This window comes from Schistocerca gregaria, chromosome 11, assembly GCF_023897955.1.
Source record: "Schistocerca gregaria isolate iqSchGreg1 chromosome 11, iqSchGreg1.2, whole genome shotgun sequence".
In the NCBI taxonomy this organism is placed as follows: Eukaryota; Metazoa; Arthropoda; class Insecta; order Orthoptera; family Acrididae; genus Schistocerca; species Schistocerca gregaria.
The window spans coordinates 148,832,226-148,847,444 of NC_064930.1; the positions used below are offsets into that span (position 1 = coordinate 148,832,226).

Genomic DNA, 15,219 nt, shown 5'->3' on the forward strand with positions numbered 1-15,219 from the left:
TTTCTCGTGTGTAGGGTGGTGAAAACTACTGGTGATCAAATCTCGATCGTTGTGCGTCGGTTTTCTGTACACCGAATGACCAAGCCCGCCTTCTGCCTTACTCTCGTCTAAAACACTTCAGGACAGTAACTCGCCACTTTCTCTGTCTCGCCAGTAAATTTGATGTCAGTACGGACACTGTTCGTTCGATCCACGAACTGCCGCAGTGTAATTTTCACTGTAAGGCCGTATGAGTAAGGTGTTACTGACGTACCTGAGGGAGCTCCACGAAGAAATTCATGATTGCAGAAGACAATGGTGAGCTCGTAGTTGTGCGATCTGTCATTTCGTGATGTTCGTCCCAGTACGAGAAGTACGTAGTCATTAAAACTTGATGGAATGACGACGATTCTGGGCGGAAACTATCGGACGGAAACATCTGGCACGTCTCGTACTGGCACCCTCGTGAAAAGTGGCACCACGACCCGACTGAACGCTACTTCGTTTCGTTTCGATTCATTTTCATTTTCTCGAGTGTTTCGACAAATGTCTGAGAGTTTATGACACAGTGTTACAGGGTATATACGACCTGGGAGAACCGGGAGATCTGGGAAAAACCCGGGGATTTTTTCATCCGGGAGAAAACCGGGAATTGTTTAGAATTATTTCCACCTTTCTGACAGTCTAGCTTAATCACCCTGCAGAACAATGCAGTTATTTTTGCTTGTTTGTTAAAGAGACTTGGCTTTCATTAATATTTTCTGCTGAGGCAGTCAATTTATTTGAAACGAAGTATTTAATTTCACACTGTTGGCTAGTTCAACTGCATGTCAAGTGCACATATGGCATAATGCCATAATAAAGAACTAAACATGAGATAATATGGTAACTGGTACTCCAAGAAAATTTACATACGAGTGTGCACGTTAAGCCCAATTATGCATTTTAGCATGGTTCACGAAATTCCGATGCTCTTGAAGTACCCTCTGATGTCTTGTTTCTTTTATGACATAATGTAAGATCTTTTAATGTTTTACATGTATGAACATATATATGGGCTTTCTGTGACATCGTAGCTGCACAAGCACGGTGACGCGTGTTATCTGGCGCTCTCTTGCTACTGCTGAAACGAACCTATTTCTAACAGGTCGCAGGAAAATATTGCGAATGGTGGTTTCAAAAGCATTACATTCAATGCAAATTTCCTTTTACACAATATGAATTATGTGCGAGAATGTATGATGAATTTCTTAAATCAAAAAAGCGTTTGACTCTGATTTAAAAATCAACTCTTTGAGGATGACCATTTAGAAGAATTTCGAGCCCAGATAATCAGACATTTACGTTTTAATTAAAAACTTTACTGGCACATTTGTGTGATGTATCTTAAAGTGTATCACGCGCAAAAAAATATTAACATTATATTTGGAAACTTCACTTCTCTTCCAGTTTATTAATCTTGGAGACCAATATTATATGTGAATGCTATGTATATTAATTTAAATCATTAACATTTCTTATTTGTGTGTTTGCGTTACGTAAGAGTGATCTTGCTATTTGCTGACTGTAGCACATGACCTATGCTGTCATCAGGTGGCGAGATCACGTGAGATGAGCCACAACTAGTCTACAAAAATGCGTCATAATCTCGATTTCAATGCTTCGGAAAGTGACGTGCAGTGTTTGGCGGAATTTCATAATACGAAAATATGTAGCGTACATGTTGCTGCGCATCAAAGGTCTTAAAAAATGGTCTCACCCCCCACCCACCCGGAGGAAAGTGTATTTTTAATCAGGAAATCTGGGAATTTTTTTTCCTTGTCCACGTATACACCCTGTGTTAACATCGACACAGTTTTGGCACCAGTAATCCCGCACCGCCGTGGCATTTACCGAGCTGCCGCACCACACGGCGCACCGTCCGTTAACGGAACGGGCGAGGCGAGGAGACGGCAGTGACACCGCGAGTAACCTCTGCCGCACGCCGTGACGCGGCATGCGGAGTACGGCTTTACAGCTCCGGGTAGCTCGCTACGGCCCACCGTGTGCTAACTGAGTTTGCATGTGTGTGCTCCAGGCAACGAGGTGCAGAAGAACGGGCGCACGCTGCAGCACTGCTACTGCCCCAGCCTCGAGTGGCTGACGGTCGGCGACCGCGTGGGAGTCCGGCGCGCCGCCGACGGGGCCCTCAGCTTCTCACTCAACGGCGAGGACGTGGGCGTCGCCGTGCCGTACGTGCCGAAGGTAACTGCCGGCGGACGGCGACAGTTGCGCCCTCGGTGGGGATCTGGTCGTCTAGTTCCTTTCCTTACGAGAAATTCGGACCAGTAGTGTGCCACTCTGACGGGCAACTACGGGGTGTCTGTAAAGCTCCTTGCCATTTTCCAGTCGAAACTTGTAATCCCTGACACAGCAGTCGTTAAAGCCTGTGCTGTATGGATATCGACTGCATGTACCTGAATGGTGGCAAATCAGACTTACACCCACTCTGTAATAACAGTGATCCGTCAAGCAAGTCCGAAATGCAATTACACGTCAGGATGGACCGAAAGCAACCCAGAAGATGCTACCAATTAAATAATAATGCGGTCGCCAGCCTAATTAGGCATTAACTGAGTTTCTTCCCTGTACAAGTTGGTATATACTCATGCAAAACAACACGTAGTAACAGTACATAATATAGTAGAATTTTAGAACCAGAAAATCTATTGAACTGATAGTTTCATGTTCTGTACTGATATGGAAAAACCATAAATACATAACACCAGAAAACTTTATACTGTTTATTAATCTGATTAAAATCGGGCATAGGTTATCCTAGAAATAGCACTTTTGAGCCACAGACAAAATGTCAATTTTGATAAAGATAAAACACTGATAAATTTTGACTTTTATGTTGACTTTTGCTGGTCAAACCAATTTAGAACACTTCAGAATTCAAATGAATAAAAGAGGGTGGGGGGGGGGGGGGGGGGGCGGCCTGAAACTGTTATGATAGCTGTATTCAAAAAAAAAAAAAATAATTACTGAATTTATTATGCGTTTGAGATTTCCAGTATATAAGTTACTACTCTTTTCATCTTATTTACTACTCATTTAAATGCCTTTAAATCTGTCTTTAAATAACGAACTTCATTACTATATCAATACTAAAGTTATCTTTCAACTTCGTTATTCATTTACTGGTTCATTAACAAAACCCTACCTTAAATACCATTCTAACATAGCTAGGTCTGCAAATAATTATTATTAACAGAAAATTTAATTTTTCATTTCGGGACACTCGGATTGCACAACATTTGGAAAGGACCCTGTCTATGTTAATTGTGAGGATAATTAAATGATGGGAAAGTTCTGGTAAAATTTAGGTTATTACTGCATCAAACACACACAGTTCACTCTCTGATCCACACGAATACAGTACTAAAAGTTTCAACCTGCTTGTATCGATGTGGCAGTTGGCGGGTGGCGGGATGACGAGGCACAGAGCACACCTACAATCACAGCTGTGGCTCTTGATGTATCGCCACTTTAATTCTTCTTAGCGTCGCAATACTTTTCCATTTAGTGCCTATGGAATTTTGCCATGCTGTGTGGGCTTTGGAACTGCATACCCGAGGCTCAGTGAAGCTGTGTCTTCCAGGAGAGCCTCCTCGCTCCAGAAGGTGTTGCTCAAACCAGTGCCAAACTCCAACTACTACTGCTGAGCCCGTTGTGCCTTGCAGTGCCCGCGTGTTTTCTCCCGCCCTCGCCTGCCATCCACCTTTTACCGCTCCCTGACCCAAGGTTTTGCATTCTACATATCCTAACACATTGCCTACGTATGGGCCAGACGCACAGTTACAATTTTAAACATCTTACAACAGTCTCAACATTTGTTACATTTCAATTCTATTACAATCTTACTTTAAATTTGACATCAACATTAATATTCACATTGAAACATATTTACAGTTTTCTTAACACAATGGTGTGAAACAAAAAAATTGAAATCAGAACATCAGTTACACAGGTTTATCGAAAAAATTACTTATATGTACAATTGTACAGAGTCGTTGTCGTTACACACTTTACTGCGGATTAAAACTGTTCTCGTCCACCGTAGTGTGAGGACGCATATTTGTTCTTTGTCTGTCTGACGACTAAAAAGTGGCATAACACTAATTAATATGTCTTTGGTGCACTCGACTGGCACCTATACGAATTAATATATCTCATTTGTCTGTGCAGATAAATCCTGTAGGTACCTACACAAATAGAACTGGAGCTTTTTGATAAGTATGCACTGAGAGACAGTATCAGAAGCTCTTCTCAAATCCAGAAGACTTGCACAGGTTATTTTCTTACTCTCAGAAGAAACATATATTTCTGCGATGATGGTTTGAACTGATTGTAAAGTGGAAATATGAGGTCTGAAACTGTATTGTGGCGAGCTATTACTCATTCGTTTGTTTGTGCATACAGAAATCGATAAATTTTGAAATTTTTGGTGGCAATAGTTATCAGAAGGTGCTTTATTGTTTTTCGTGTGGATGGATGTTAAAATAGTAATTTTTGAGGTAATCTGGATTATTTCTTCGTAAGGCATGCAGTTGGTGATTTTGGTTACTGTCTGTAGAATTTCTTTTTGACTAATTATTATTATTATTAGTAGTAGTAGTAGTAGCAGCAGCAGCAGCAGCAAACCTGTCAGTGCTTTGCAATTGCTAAATATGTGTGGGAACTGGATACATGTTTTAATCTCCTCTCCTCCTCCTCCCCCTCCTCCCCCACCCCCACCCCTACCCCTCTCCCCTTGCCCCTTATCTCTCATGTTGCCTGGATCCTTGTTTATTGTTGTTGCCAACAAAATCTTTACTGGGAATTGAAGTTGCTTAAATTGAATGGATGAATAAGTTGGGATCATTGGGACAAGGTGTATGAGAGACCATTCCTGTCACTGGATCTGTGAGAATAGTAGCTTCAATAACAGTATTTCACATAGTTTTAATCTGCGAAAGAGCAGGATTACAAAGTTTTGGGCCATTCAGATTCCGTAGTTGCATTCTAATCGTAAGCTGGTAAGCTATAAATACGACATTCCTGTTTCTCCTTAAATTCTACTGCAAGAAAGAAAACAAAACACCATATTGTTGTTTCAAAATTGTTGTTTAAACTTATATGTGAGGAGAAGCAATTTGTGTAATGGTTTAAATGCCCTACTATCGTATTTAAAACTGACTCCAAGAAAGAAAATCAAACCACAGCTGTCATAAAGCTTGCTGTCTGGCATGAGCAATGTTTAATAATGTGTGTGTTGCTGTTACTATCATCATCATCATCATCAACAACAACAAGTTGTGCAGTTCCCAGCCAGTGTCTGGAAGTGTAGGGTTGTCCCGTCTTCTGTCTCCCACCATCTCTACGTCCCACAGTGATCCAGTCTTCTCTTCTCTCCATCTATGCAACAAAATAAAAGGCTGATTGGCTTCAAGCCATATGCTTCTGCTTCCTTTTACATACGATTCACTCTCATTGGTGGCTTTTTGGGATCTCATTACTTTGCTACCTGTGTCACAATCATCTGCAGAGTATACATGTAGATGTAGAATTATCTGTCTATCTCAGTGTCTGTTTGCCAAGTACTTTGTCTGTCTTTAATTTTTTTTTAACTTTTGTAGTCATTTCTAATTAACGTGTTAACGTGCACCTTTCTCAATTTCTGTAATCTGCCTAATGTCGTGCTCAGTTGAACAGTGGAAAATATGGGATTGAATAATAATGGGAAAAGGACAGATTGCTGCTAACCACTAGAGGAGACATTGAGTGGAAGACAGACAAACTGAAGAAAGCTCTTTGGTGCTGAAAATCATAACGGCCTAAAGTGCACTGTTATCAATTTTTAGATTGTAGCGCATACAGGTGCTCCTGACGTGCGTCGGTCTCTTGTCGAATTATTTTTATCTGTATCTGTCGGTCCACATTGTTTATACGAACATTATCCAAAATTTGCCTCACAGATTTCTCAGATACAGATTGCCGTAGGGGGTGAAAGCACAGAGTGTAATTTCGTTGCTTTGCACTGCTCACTTGTCATTTTCCTTGTTCCACCCTCAATGAAGTGAGGGAAAACAACTGTTTATAAGCCTCCGTACAACTTCGATTCCTCTCGTTTCGTCTTCGCAATCCTTTCGCGTAAACATTAGTGGCAGTAGGATTATTCCGCAGTCTGTCGCAAATGCCTGCTCACTAAACTTAAGTGTTTGAGGTAGTGGAAACTTCTTTACCTGTCAGTAAACTATTATAAGAAAATGAAACGCATACTGCCATCCTTATGAATTTATTTTTTGTGTAGATACCAGTTTTGGCACTTCAGTGCACCATCTTCAGGTTTCAGTTCGTGCCGAAGGGTTTATTACGGTACATACATACGATGCTTCGGTGGCCGACGTAACTGGCTTACGCAGACAACCTGTAACTGTAGTGTCAGCACTCCGATCGTTGACGGCCAACTGATCGCAGTGCTAACATCCCAGTTACAGTTCTGTCAGCCACTGATGCAGTGTATATATGTGGGTAGAGGTAACGCCTTCAGTGTCAACTGAGGCATGGAGGTAGCGCACTGAAGTGCCGAAACTGGTAGTTACACAGTAGGTAATATCGTAAGGACGGCTGTAGGCCTTTTATTTTCTTGAAATAGTGAACCGCTGTGGTACCCGAGACGTCCAATCGAAAGGATGGACGTGTAAAACCCTCTTGGTGAAAGATTTAGCAAAGACACCTTTGAGGTTCTTCAGTGCATTCCTTTAATCTGATCTGTTGGGAATGCAAACGCTTAAAGCAGTACTCGAGACTCGGTCGCCCCAGCGCCATGTATGAGGTCTCCCGTATGTGTCGGCTACACTTCCCTAGAATCCTTCCAATAAACTGAAGGTGACCGTGTGCCTTCACTACAAATAAATTACATGCCCATTCCGTTTTGTGTCCCTTTGCAATATTGACCCTAAATATTTAAGAGACATAACACAATCAAGCAGCACAGCACCTAGAACGACAATCGGTCATTTCCGTCAATTAACTGAACTTTCCGTGCCGAGATGAGTGTGGCAACAAATACGATGTAATACAGTCTCTTCGACTACACTTTATTGGTGGTGTTGGTTGCTGTTGTACCTTCATTTTCTAGAGATAGGTTTCTGAATTGACGGTCGCATAGTCATCTGTGATAATTCCTTTCACATTCGAGCGTCGTCCACAAAGTAAGTTCCGTTTCTATTTCTGTCCACGACAGCGCTACGAACGCAGTTCTGAGCATGCGCGGAAGTTACTCTGACTCGAGGAGGAGACGTGCCCGCCATCTTCAGATTGCTGCTGCTGACATGTGCTTTGTAGTGCTTCTTTATAATGTCACGCGTAATTTAAAATGCCGCCGTGTGTGAAATCGGATCTGTGGTTCGTTTTCTAAATTCAAACAAAGTTAGACCGAATTAAATTCGTCAGTAAATCTGTGAGCTTTACGGGCAAAATGCTAGGAGAGATTCAATGGTTAGAAGATGGGTCACACTGTTCAATGGAGGACGTGATCGAGTTTACGAACTGGTTCACAGAATTGAAGAGAAGATTAAGTACAACTGTAAGTTTACACTTAGTGCCCTCCCTATAGAAGTTCCCAAATCTCACGATCTGTCTTCGGTGGTCGACACTTTGACGATGATGGCGAGCAAAAGGACACGTTACCGCACGGTCGAATACACAGGTGGCAACCTTCTACGAAGAAGGCGTACAAAAACTTGTTCTGTGCTGTGACAAGGGCCTACAAAATTTCGGAAGCTGTATAGAAAAGTAATGTAACAGTTGTAGATTTTTGTACAATAAACATTTTTTCTGTACACTTTTGTTTTATATAACCAAATGAAACTTACTTTGTGGATAACCCTCGTTTTTTTATATCTTTTCTGCAATTGTCAAAATGTGGACCCTTCCCGTGAATTCCTGCACCTTGTCGTTTTGTGGTAGGTTCGTGTTGCTAAGACTACGTCTCATCACCTGTGGTCAGTTTTTCTGTAACCCTTTCAGACATCAATTTTTTGTGGAGGAAGGACACTTTTTCTTCATGGTGTAATGCTTTTGGCGTTTTCTTAGATGCAAGATTTGTGCAAAAATGTGTACCCATTTTCAAAGCATGAAAAATAACAATCATTTGTACGGTGGAATACAAGTAACTATCCAACCACTTCCAGGTGTTCTGGCAGTCACAAACCGCTGCGCACTGCTACACCGACTTGTTGAAGTATTTTTATAATGGTGCCCAAAAGCTGGCAGGACTGACGTGTGTGTACATGAGGTTTCAACTGTGGAAAAATATTTCTGTTGCTAATAAGAGACAATGAAATTTAATGTACGTAGTTGAAGCAAATGGGTACGAAAGGGGTAAGAAATGGTCTGCATTTTGCATTTCAGTTCAGTTGCGCCGAGTGCCACCGTTCTCGTTCGGTAGTTGAGGCGTGCGGGACATACTCTGCACACACATTTCTCTGCTTCAGAACATTATTTATCGAATGCACTTCATTACTGCATTAACATAACTCGTAAGCCGGGAATAAAGTTAGTCTCGGACCTTTTCAGACGGATAGCGCGTCGTGTGTAATATATGTAAAAAATTTCTTAATAGGATCAAATACAGATTTAGAATAGTTGCTAATAAAATTTTCACTGACATTAACAAGTGGTTTAAAACTAATTTACTGTCTTTAAACTTTCAGTACAATCACTATATGCAGTTCAGAACCTGTAAAAAGTTTTCCTTCCAGCACGTGCATAACATACGAAGACGAGCAGATCGAAGAGGTTGACAGTGTTAAATTTCTGGGATTAAAACTTGATAATAACTTCATTTGAGAAGGGCATATCACAGAATTGCTTAAGCTCCTAAACGAGTCTGTATTTGCAGAGAATGATGTCAGATGTAGGAGAGATAAATATAAAAACACTTGCATACTTTGCTTACTTTCATTCTCTTACGTCACACGGGATCATATCCTTGGGCAACTCATCAAACTGAGCAAAACTTTCTAGGGTGCAAAAGCGTGTGATAAGAATAATTTGTGGTGTGAATTCGAGAACGTGATGTAGGAATCTGTTCGAGGAACTTTGTATCGTAACCTCACCTTCTCAGTATATTTATTCCTTAATCAAATTTGTTGCAAGTAATGCATCTGTATTTCCAACCAGTAGCTCAATGTGTAGTATGAATACTAGGAATGTGAACAATCTACATAAAGACCTTAAATCGCTTACCTCGGTACAAAAAGGGGTCCAATATTCGGGAACACACATTTTTAATAAATTGCCACTGACCATTAAAAACACGGTTTCAGATCGAGAATGGTTTAAACAGAGTTTGAAGGACTTTTTGATAAGCAACTCCTACTCTATAGATGAATATCTTAACGGAGACTGTTGGGCCAGCTTAAGTAAAAACGTGCGTTTGATTTCAGTTTTGACACCACTCGGTCACAACAGTCGAGATTAGGTATTTTGTGAGAGATAAATTTATTAATAGTGCATAATGAGGATTCATTCTGACAGCGTGTTAATTCTGTAAATATTAGCTGTTACAGTTGACCACATCGTATTCACCTATTTCGAAAATCTCCTGACAAATGCTTTTATTTAAGTTATACTTTCTGACACGTCCCACACCCACGAGAATCGTCTCCTCTTTACGATAATCGCGCGTCTCCCTCCGGTACAGAAAGTCTACGCGGTGGTGGACCTGTACGGCAGGGCAGTGTCGGTGGCGGTGACGAGCGTGGGCGGGCGCGCGGGGGCGGTCCCCACATCGCCGGGCCCGGCCGGCGTGCCGCCCCTCGCCGCGCCCGAGATGGCTTCCTCGCTGACGGCCGGTGGCACCGGCACCGGCAACGGCGCTGACGGGGAGGACGGCGAGGACGCGGCGGGCGGCAGCGGCGGGCCGGACGACAGCCTGCGCTCCAGCCGGCTGCACGACTCGCTCGAGATCCTGCTGGACACCGCGGAGCCGGCGCAGCCCGCGGCCGACAGGGCTCCGCTGTGAGTGTGCTGGCGGCGCCACTTTAAATGTTTGGGAGTGCAAAATTCTACGTTTGACAAAATGCAAAAGCTGCTATCCTACACCTACTCAATCGGAATCGGTCAGCTCGTACAAATACGTGGATGTGACAATTTCTGTGTAGTGGTTAATAAAAAAGAAAAAGAGAAGAAAAGAAAATGTGGGAAGAAGTGGTGAATAAAAAGTGTGTTTAAAATCCTTAATGACCGTGAAAAAGGGAAAGAATGAAATGCGAATCGGACTGTGAATTACAGAAAAGTTATCAGACTTTGTGATTCGGAAAAGATATTGTTGGAGTGGTCCTTGTGGCGTTTCTGAGCAAATGTCAAACCAATCTCCACTACAAAAATTATTTGAAAGAGAACAGAGAATAACAAAATGTGATTAACAGGGTGAAATGGCATAGATAAAAGTTCATCCTTTACGATGTTAGCATGTCTTCTTTCGTGCGGCATCCAGGTCTTCAAAAATCTCCTGCTTCATTTCTGCGTGAAATGTAGTAGATGCTCCGAGGTCTTGCAGTCGTCCAGGAATCCGTAATGTATACAAATCAAAATCCTTTTGAGATTAAGTGCAAAGGCTTCCACCCTCTGAATTTCATACAAATTTCCACAATACGTCTGCACATCAATAAGTTGTTTTTTGTCTTAATCAGATGAAGTATAGCTAATAAGTTTTTACATCTGCATTAAGCTTCCGCTCTCTAGAGACAAAAGACGGATAGCAAAACAAAAAGAGTTAAATTTTTAGTACCTTCATTTTCTCATATATTTTCTCTGCTGTTCAGGGCTCATAGAGCTGCAACGGTATAATTTATATCTGAGGGAACAAGTGTAGTGCAGCGAAATTCAAAGTCCCGCTACATGTGTGTACGACATATTGACTGGTCACAGCAGCACTGTTTTAGTGAAACTGTGATACGCCAGTAACAGTCCGGTCACATTAAACTAACCACTGCCCATGTTCGAAGTCTGTGTGCAGTAACACAGTAACAACTCACAGACGGCAGGAGGCGGCAATAGCAGTATAGACTGCACGGAGCATCTCGGAAGGACACGGGAAACTGTGCATTTTTTGTCTAAATGTGCAAACGGGGCAATTTATCTGACGTCCGAAAGGGCACGGTGGTCAGCTTAGCATCCGAGGGTGAAAGTTCTTTCGATACGGCTGAGTTGTAGACTATTTGCGTGCCGCTACTATTGTGCGTGGCAAAATGGCGCCGAGGCAGCAATGTCGCGTCGTGTCGCGGGCGACGGGTGACAGGGGCGAACGGTGGTTGCGGAAGTGTCTTCAGGTAAATAGATGTGAGACTGTCGACCAAACTAGTCGGCGACGGGCTACTGACAGTGCCTCTTCGACAGACGTCTGGCGGATTTTGCTGCGTACGGACCTATGTGGCAGGTGCCCAGTTCGTGCACTGCTGTTCACTGGCAACGAATGCCGTAATTTGCCTGCCGGTACTGCAAGTGGACGTACACGGAGTCGTGACAGGTGGCCTTTTCGGACAACAGGTGGCTGTCGGTGCGGATCATCTCGTACCGGGACGGATTGTCACGGTCCGGGGAATGTTTTCGTGGCCTTACCCGGCCCATCTCGTCGTCGTGGAAGTGCAGTCGATCGACGTGAGTATTCGTCTGTAATGGAGGACCGCTTCCGCCCTTACATGCAGTTCGCATTCCCTCGGCACGGTAGCATCTGTCGGCAGGACGGTGCGACATACGTGCGCCATTCGGAGGCACCGGGGCGAGTTTACTGCGCTCCTCTAGTCGCCGAACTCCGCACCCTATCGAGAATCTGTGCGACCGCCTCTATCAGGCCGTGCTCTGTGGATCCTCGTCTGACTAGCTAGTACAGCTGGCCGCAGCACCGAAATGACACGGCTCTACACCCCTGTCGGCACCTTTCGGAACCTCGTTCACTCTCTTCTTGAAGTCTGAGGAGGATGTAAAAAACAGTTGTGCATCCCATCCTAGAATATTGTTCTAATGTATGGGACCTGTACCAAATAGGACTACCGTATTTACTCGAATCCAAGCCACACCAGAAAAATGAGACTCGAAATTAAGGCAAAAAATGTTCCCGAATCTAAGCCACTTTTGAAATTTGAGTCTCAAAATTGAAGGGGAGAGAAAAGTTTTAGGCCGCACCTCGAAATCAAAACAAAGTTGGTCCATTGTAATGTGAAACACAATTTAGGTCGAATGAATGATGATACAGCTACAGTAGTTTGGTTCGAGTCGTAAGCTTAGCAGTTAAGCTTTACCAGGCAGCCACTGCTATGCCCCAGGTGCTCCATCCGTATTTATACGGGTACCCTTCCTTTTTCAGGTGCTTCGTCTGGTTTGAATCGATTGCTTATTTTGCTTTGACCTGATAAGTGTCGCTCTCTTTGTTATAGGTGTTTCCATCACTTTAAGCTGAGAGAGGAATCGTCTCATTAGCAAAACAATGGCAAGAGACTGCCATTTGTTGTTACTTACACTGCTGCTTTCTTTGATAATGATCAACAAGAACCAAATAATAGACTGCATATGATAGAAGATGTTCTGAACGAGAGTTTTTTCCTCCATTTGAAAATCTTTGCAGACGCCTCTTTAGTACATTACGTTCTGCACTGAAATTAGTCATTTTAGATTTAAAAATCTAGTCAATTGCCGTGCTTCATTTCTGACTGTATCACTATTAGGCATAAGAATAATACGAATATAAACATGACACGATATGTATATTCTTCCATGTTTTCTGTTGTCTCACTCTAGCTTCATAGTTTATTAGGCAGACAGGATTTAAATGAGAGAGCACCAGACACAATACAATACATGGCAAAATGTTTATATTTGTATTATTCTTATGGTGAAGAGAATACTGCATTAAAGTTCCTGTTAGCAACCATCTCTTTTCACAGGGAGGAAAAAATTCATAGAGTAGAGTTTCTCATATTGACAAACATCCCAAACAGTCTTGCCAGTCAGATTTTCGTAGTACATTGAAATGCTGCTACATTCGTAGATGAACGATATGAAATTTGTGTTTACTTCGTTGGATAAAGTACGTAAATGCAGTGGTCGAAAGTCGGGCAGAGAAAGAAGCTCGTCTTCCAACTTTTTTTTCCTTTTAATTTATTTACTGACGCAGAGGTTTTGGGACCAGTATTTATCTTTGTGCCTGCAAAGCATGCCTGTGTAGTGCTACATATATTCGATGGCAGAAATTGGTTGTGGCAGCGCCTACTAACATTTTTCAGAACTTCCGCTTACTTTCCAATCGATTCTAAGCTGCAGGCAGTTGTTTGGATTACAAAAACCGGAAAATAGTGTACCTTAGATTCGAGTAAATACGGTAGTATTTGTCTGTCACAATTGTGTCATCTCGTACTAGACAAGTAGTGTGGAATGCCGTGCACTCGTCTGTGCAACTGACGACTGAAATTTGCTCAAATAACATTGTATGTCGTATAGATGTCTTCGTTCTACTCGGGGTTGAAAGACAGAGGGTGTGGCAACGCTCCCCCACAAGATTTCTGCCTCGCCTGCCTACTTCCCGAGCATAAATGGGGCAGCGCCATCACTGTGGGCAGCTAGCAGTTCGCCTTGGCGAGTAATGTGTGTAGATAAATGTTCAGATATACGGTCAGTGCATAAGTTCGTAGCATGTTTCCTTAAGTTTCATAAACGTGACACATACACATAACAGAGACTTCAGTCATCTCTTTCTCTGTTTACAGCAGTTTGCCAGTGCCAGGGTTGCTTGTCGATTCGGCGCCTGTGGAAATCAAATTCTTTTGAGATGAAGAGCTCTTTGAGCCACGTTCGGAGCCCATTTTCATTCGGAAAGAAAGTTCCGTGAAGGTTGTCAGATAAAGAGTGGAAAAGCTGAAACTCTGAGGTGCGAGATCACGCGAAAGAGTGGAATGACTTGTCTACCCGACTCGTGTACAGTGTTTTCTGTCGGTCTAGCAGAATGCGCGCGGGCATTATCGTGGAGTTGCGTCACTTCACACGGTCTTCCCAGTCACCGTTCTCAGATTGCGTCTGCGAGACATCTCATTTGTCGGCATTAAATGTCGGCAGTGACAGTTACACCTCGGGAAAGCAAGTCGTAGAACACCACTGCGTCAGTGCTACACCAGCTGGGCAACATTATCTTTTATGGATGTGGTCGGGACTCTGTACGGCTAGTTGCCGCTCTGTTTGAACTCGATCATTCCATTATTTTATTTACGTAGGCATAAAGGCGGAGACTGTAGCACTGTCGTGCAAAATGGAGACACTAAGAAAGTATGCACCGACCTAATAATTGGTGATTGTAAAGTTGATTATTTCTAAAATGACCTAATAATGTCGACACGCGAAGTGTGTCTATGTCTTACGTCACGATGCCCAGTGAACCGACGGGGTCGGAAGGCGACACCTGCGAAGACATCCCGGTCGTCAGGGAAGCCGCGGCGGACGACGGCGCTGCGGAGCTGGCTGTGGGTGCCGCACCGGCAGAGGACCGCTCGGAGAGGACGAAGGGCTCCGGATGCGTGTCGTCGTCCGACAAGGGCCAGCTGTCCTCCCGACAGGTGCGTGCTGAGATGTGCTCACTATTTTTATATACTAGAGTTTAGCATGTTTTGACAGTACTCACTTTTCCGTGAAATGTTTATAAGATGATATAAAGTATGATCCCATAAAGCTGTTTCGTCGGCTGCGGAAATGTCCCGGTTCAATGCGTTTGCCTCATTTTTGGTGCTTCAAATACCATTTCTTCGAATGTGGTTCCATCTTGATATTTATATTGAAAAAGTAGTAACAATTCATTTTCTCTGTTCACTTGCAAATTATTATATCGGCAACCTGCACATTGTTCCACCATCACACACACAGAGTGTTCACTGCTGACTGACTACGGTCAAAGACGACTCCAGTGTCAAAGACATTTCACACAACACACGAGCTTCCACTTGTAACCAACCAGTCTCTTTGATATTCTTTGTCACATCTAATAATATTAACCAATATGCTGTCACTCTGAAACATATAAGAATATTAGCATTAAATAAGGCAAATTACAACACATAAAAAAAAATATTCTGAAAAAGATATAAGAAAACATTTAGAACCTCCCTCATTAGATTTGGTATCGACAAATCCGGAGGCCGCGCCCCTCCCGGAGCTGCCGGCCCTGCC

General features: G+C 43.0%; 1 protein-coding gene across 1 annotated transcript in view; it reads left to right on the plus strand.

Annotated features, from left to right (window-relative positions):
- LOC126295473 (neuralized-like protein 4) overlaps positions 1-15,219 on the plus strand; it is a 254,899-nt gene that overhangs the window by 155,470 nt on the left and 84,210 nt on the right. Inside the window, exons 20-22 of the mRNA XM_049988010.1 lie at positions 2,057-2,223; positions 9,713-10,029; positions 14,432-14,612. Of these exons, the coding sequence (XP_049843967.1) occupies positions 2,057-2,223; positions 9,713-10,029; positions 14,432-14,612 (665 nt within the window). The remainder of the gene's footprint in view (positions 1-2,056; positions 2,224-9,712; positions 10,030-14,431; positions 14,613-15,219) is intronic.